Consider the following 5,662-nt stretch of genomic DNA (forward strand, 5'->3'; position numbering starts at 1 on the left):
GGGGGGTAGGTTTCCTAGAAGGGTTCGGAGGAGAAAGAAAGTGTGCTGCTGCTTTTTTAATAAATTTTTTTTGGAGTTTGCGATCGAGATGGATGACGACGGAGCCATGTATACAGACCTGGTAAGCCGAAGGATATGCAATCAGGATAGGGGAAGTATAGGGGAGTGTGCAATCAGATCACACGTTAGCGAAGATTGATCTGATTGTGTGTGCTAAGAAAATTGTGTTTGTTAGCGAAGATTGATTGTGTTTGTAGACCCGTACTGACTGGTCGGAAGCCAAGAAGCTGGGGTTTACCGTCACGGAGTTTCTATTGATTTTATGTGCAGTACTATTGGGTCAGTACATGAGAGGAATAGGTCATACATTCGTTTACATGTTTGCAATTCTTTTCTTCGCCTTGGCATTCCAGATGAGGTTCTACGCTTTCGGTACTTACATAAATGGGTATACGGTTAGTTTGAGTGATTTGAGTGTGTATGACATTCGAGGTTTGGATTACTTTTCCGTTTATATCTTTAATTGGGTAGCGACCCTGTCGGCTGGTGCAGTGGTACAAGCGAGTGGTGGATTCCTGGTGTTTGAGAAGTTATTGGTCTCTATTTTCCGTAATAAGGCTCGTCTGTTAATGCCGTTAGGAGCGTCATTGATCGGTGTATTTTGCGCGGGTGTGTGCGGTACGGATGCTGTTATTGTTTTGTTCATTGCCCCGTTTGTAAACGCAGCTAAGATCCTTGGTCAGCGTCCATCGAAGGCGCTTTCGGGGTTGATTGTATCTGGTATTATTGGCGCTGCCTGTTCACCTTTGAATGCTGCGGTACATTCCCTTTGGATACGGTCGTTCTTAATGAATGAAGAGATGGTTAGTTTTGCCACTGGCTGTTGGGTGAATATTCCAGCGGCCATTGTGGGCGCTATTGTGGCCGGCGGTGTTGCGACCTTTATGGGCCGCGACCTAAAAAGTTCCAAGACCTTCCATCGACGTCTGGAGGAGGGGCTAGTATGCAGACCCGGGTCACAACAGAGCATGTACTTCCCCGTAGGTAGCGTACTAAGAAATAGCAGAGGAGAACTCGAAAGCAGTGGAGGACAGATGTCGCATCGCAGCAACGCTTCTCAGCACCGCAAGACGAAACTTCAGACCGCCTTCAGTTTGGAGTCAAGACTCTCCGCAGGCGATTTTGTCTTTACCGAAGTCGCACCCAAAGAAGGTAGCTTCGTAGACATCAACGATCGTATCGCCCGCAGAGGAGAACCTAGTTCCGCCGGACCTGTATCCGCCGCGCCTACCTCCGGTGCAGAAACAGTGGGTCCAAGAAGCTATCTGCTCGAAGGATCCATGATGGTTAGCTACTCGTGCGCATATCGGACTCACGAACAATACAGACCTGTCAAATACACCAAAATCACCGCCTGGGTGAGTGTCGGACTCTACATCACCGCCTGCGTGTTCGCCTTTATCTGGGCCGTACTCAGGAGCACACCTCAACGCTACTCCACCAACGAGTCCTCCCAAGCCGGTTTCTACCCTGACAACATTGTTCACTTAAGCTGGTCACCGCCACAAGTCTTCGTGTATGCCGTTAGCGTAATGGCTATTTCCCTAGTCACCATGTTAGCCAACCGACTGCCCTCCTGCCAGGTCGAGCGCAGTTCCGTCATCCGATTCGGCTTCATCGGATTCATTTCTTCGCTGGCATTTTACGTGCTCGGCACTTGCTGGCTCGCGGACTGGCCGGAATTCGTCCATGACATCATCCAACAGGGCGAAGATCCCACCAAGGATAACCACCCTTGGACACGCATTTTCTGGATCTTCATCATGGCAATATTCACTGGTGACAGTGCAGTTGCTCATCGCATGATAGCACCGTTAGTCACCTGGAACAATAGCAAACTTGTCGAATGGATAGCCAGCAGTGTAGCCATGGGCGCCAGCAGCATAGTCCTACCGACCAACGGAAACATGATTGCAGCCTCCGAGATTGACGACACTGGATCTACCCGTATGGGGCTGTTCCTCTTCGACCATGTGTTCATCGTCCCGGGCCTCTGCGGTGTGGCTGCAGCATGGGGCATAGCCTACGCTCTTGCCCACGCTCTGGTCGGCTAGCTGCGAGGCGTTCAGGCTCTCTGCGCGGCACAACCGTCTCGCGTTTGCACTACACAAACGAGTAGCCAGACGATCCGCCGAAAGCACCGGCATGATGCGGCCGACAGCTGGCGACCAGACGAGTCCTCGGGTAGACTAGTCCTCGGGTAGACTAGTCCTCGGGGGGACTAGTCCTCGGGGGGACTAGTCCTCGGGGAGACTAGTCCTCGGGGAGACTGGTCAGTTTCGGACGGGTGTTGTTGCGTAGTCTGATGCCGAAAGAATGCCAAATCAATGAGCCAAAGAACATCTCTCGGTGGCAGTTTGTGTACCATCAACCGCTTTGTATGTTTCTACCATCCCAGGCGGGGTTCCCCAGGACTACCGCCTTGGCACTTTTCCAGGAGAGGAGCCTGTTGATGAAGCCATTCGTGGGCAGGCCTTATCAAATGGGCATAGGTATGTGGCTTGTTTGCAGAAAAAAAGTTTTTGGTAGACAATGAGATGCTGCTTGAGGCAATACAAAACCTTTCCACAGACTTAGGGAAGCAGCGACGTGACTCACCACAGAACATTAGTCAGACGTTGGATGCCCTGCTGGAACTCTTGTCGCTCTGGCACCTCACGGGAAACGGCGAAAGCGGACGTGGGGTCCTGGCCAAGGTTGGCGCCGCACTTACTACAGCGCGATTACGATTCCAAGAACTCTCCCTCAACTCGGATCTAGTGCGAATCAAACCTTCGGAAATCAGAGACCGCTGGCCACCCAAAGCCAGCATGGCTTCAAACGCTGCCTGCGTCCTTGACGAACGCATTAAACTGGCTATCAAACTTGCCCACAACCTCAAAAAGACGCACAGTTCCAACGGTAACCTGACATGCATTCTCCCCCCCTCTCTCTCCCCCTCCCCCTCGGGCAGAACACCTCTTTCGGACATTCATTTCGCAGAGATTGCCTCATCGTTGTTTCTGCGGAGCTATCCATTCAATGTGGACGTCATAGAGGATAACCATGGTGTCAACAGTTATATCAGTAAGTATTGACACACACAGATCTCACACACACACACACACATCGCACACGATAAAACGTCAGTGAAATCTGGCCAGTAAGATCTGGCCAGTAAGATCCGGCCAGTGAGATCTGGCCAGTAAGATCTGGCCAGTAAGATCCGGCCAGTGAGATCTGGCCAGTAAGATCGGGAGAAGCCAGTCCGACGTGGCTGAGTGTTGGTATGCGAGTACAGTTTCCTGATAGAGAATAAGGATTCGCCGTTGCGAGTGACATACAATCGTTTGAATACGTCTCATCGTTTAATTCGGAAGACTATGTTTGGCGGCTACATTTACACGGGCATATGTTTGGGTCCAGCGAGTGGGGTCGGGGAGGCTGTGTACAAGACATCTTTCTGTCATGATGTAATTGAGTTCCACACGGCATTGGAGTTGATACGTACCCATGAAGAAAGTTCGATGTGTCAGCCAATTTTAGGCGAAATTTGGAATAAGATCCAGTCACGACTTCTTCAACTATTTATTCAGGCGGCCGTACTCCAAAACATCGACCGTACCAGATGCCTTACCTTCGCCAAACTTGCCGGGATCCACTGCCATTCCGTACTCGTAATCCACGCCAGGCACCAGGCTGTCCTCAAGATACTTGACTGCCTGGGCGTGGACGTACTGGGTCAACTCAGTGACCCAACTGCGGAGGACTGCCTTAACGATCAAGACACCGCCACGGAGCCTGCGCGGCCTGAATTGGTTCGGCCTGAATTGGTTCGGCCTGAATTGGTTCGGCCTCAGCTTGATGAGGAGTACCTAGCAAACCTGGTCCTTCCGATCAAGTCTTCGGTCGCTAGGTCTCCAGTGGGTGCCTGCACCGCCGGAGCTGGAGTCAGCGGCAGTCGGCCGAAAGCTGTGTCCGCGAATGTGGCTCCGGGCAGCGCATGTGCGGCGACTGCAGAGAGCAACGTGGGTGCCGGTGTTCGGTGCAATAGTCCCTCGGTGGTCGGTGTGGGGGAAGCGACGCTGTTGCAGACGGAGATTGATTTGCTGACGAACTCCATTTTGTGCATGTCCCCGGTGGCCTATGCCAAAGTCGGTTCGGTCTTAGCGCGTTGTAGCGCATCATCCTTTTACAACCTCCTATGCTTGGTTGAGGCGCAGCCCGATGGGGTATTGGGCCAGATGGAACCATCGGGATTGGCTTCGTTATGCGACCTCGGTCGTCACTGGATGGAGCAACGTCTAGGCTTGTCGCAGACCTCCGATTTGCTCGCGGATCGCTGGGCACCGACGCCCAACAGTCCGGTCGCTGGATCCGACGCCTCGCCCTGTCCTGGTGCAACGCCAGACACCGGGGTTGCAGCCGGCCCGAGCGCTTCATCAGGCACTGTTAATTGCGGCGGTTCAATAACGGAAACTTGCCACAAGGCAGCAGGCGGTTCTGGGTCTGCAGGTCCGCAGGTTCGCGACCACAGAGGGGAGGAGATCGGCATCTGGCCGAGTGCGTTTTGGGCGTGTGTGAAGCTTCGCGAAGTGGGTCACTGCTGTTCGGTCGATGCCAAGTGGCTGCACGTGGTCACTGCCATTGTGGGGGACGCCGCCCTGCAGTATGCGGAAGGTCTGGTGCTGGTCAACGACCTGGTTCCGGTCAGCGGGCCCCGCGTCTACAACCCCTGTTACCTGGACTGGGTAAAAGAGACCAAAGAACTCATTACCGTCAAGCTCACCCAACTGCAAATGCGATCATTGCTGAGAGTACATTCTCTCGCTATACGCGAGAATCAAGGCGCCATTAAAGACGTACAAGCGGACATCGAAGCGTTACTGCTGGCCCACAGACAGGCTGCCTCCACGCTTGACTCACTCAACCACCTTCAAACGCCCTTCAGCCAAATGGGCAACCAGCTGCAGGCCCTCCAAGATCAGGTAGGCCAGCTTGCAAAGGTGGATTGGAACACCAGGTGGAACGAACTGGAGGTGAAGGCTGAGACAACTGTTCAGTCGGCTCTTGAAGACCTCAGTAATTGCACACACACACGTGTGTGCCCCATGCCGGCACCCCCACTTCATGCCACTCTGCCACTCTTCGTTGGTGTGCTGACCCATGCACAATCAATGACGGCATGCGGCTGTCCGATGCGGCATGCGGCTGTCCGATGCGGCATGCGGCTGTCCGATGACCGGTCCTATTAAGGTGTTTGTGTAGAGGATCTGTCGGCGTCGGTGATGCAGCTGTTGAAACAGATTGAAAAACACAGAAGTAAACGGTCCCAATCCGATCACCGGGAAACTCCTGCTCAATGTAAGTTCGAATCCAGTCGACTGAACATTGGTTGTTTCGATGGTTATTATATCTATGATTGATTGAGACGTTGTGAGGGGTTGACAGGTGTGCTTAAGATGGGTGTTTGAGATAATCATTGATTTTAGACGATGGACAGGTGGGCATGATCAGCCAGCAAGAGTTGATTCTTGCTCAGAGTACTCAGTTAGCCAACCTGCGGATTGAAGTAGATGGCCTCCGGGAGTCTCTGCAGTCCATGTATAGTGACGTAGAACTG

At 52.8% G+C, this 5,662-nt stretch overlaps 3 protein-coding genes across 3 annotated transcripts; all 3 read left to right on the plus strand.

Annotated features, from left to right (window-relative positions):
• Positions 1 to 88: 88 nt before the first annotated feature.
• On the plus strand, positions 89 to 2,114 carry GNI_066990 (anaerobic C4-dicarboxylate transporter; the record flags this gene model as incomplete). Its single annotated transcript, XM_011131872.1, has 2 exons — positions 89 to 121; positions 258 to 2,114. 2 exons carry the CDS (start codon positions 89 to 91, stop codon positions 2,112 to 2,114), a joined length of 1,890 nt encoding a protein of 629 aa, XP_011130174.1.
• Positions 2,115 to 2,597: 483 nt separating this feature from the next.
• Positions 2,598 to 3,137, plus strand: GNI_067000 (hypothetical protein; the record flags this gene model as incomplete). Its single annotated transcript, XM_011131873.1, has 2 exons — positions 2,598 to 2,961; positions 3,043 to 3,137. 2 exons carry the CDS (start codon positions 2,598 to 2,600, stop codon positions 3,135 to 3,137), a joined length of 459 nt encoding a protein of 152 aa, XP_011130175.1.
• A 285-nt stretch (positions 3,138 to 3,422) lies between these two features.
• On the plus strand, positions 3,423 to 5,403 carry GNI_067010 (hypothetical protein; the record flags this gene model as incomplete). The annotated part of the gene is made up of 2 exons (XM_011131874.1): positions 3,423 to 5,121; positions 5,308 to 5,403. Coding segments are annotated over 2 exons (1,795 nt in total), but the record flags the coding sequence as incomplete, so codon positions are not given.
• Positions 5,404 to 5,662: the final 259 nt, after the last annotated feature.

Source organism: Gregarina niphandrodes (assembly GCF_000223845.1).
Source record: "Gregarina niphandrodes unplaced genomic scaffold scaffold00011, whole genome shotgun sequence".
NCBI classification, from domain to species: Eukaryota; Apicomplexa; class Conoidasida; order Eugregarinorida; family Gregarinidae; genus Gregarina; species Gregarina niphandrodes.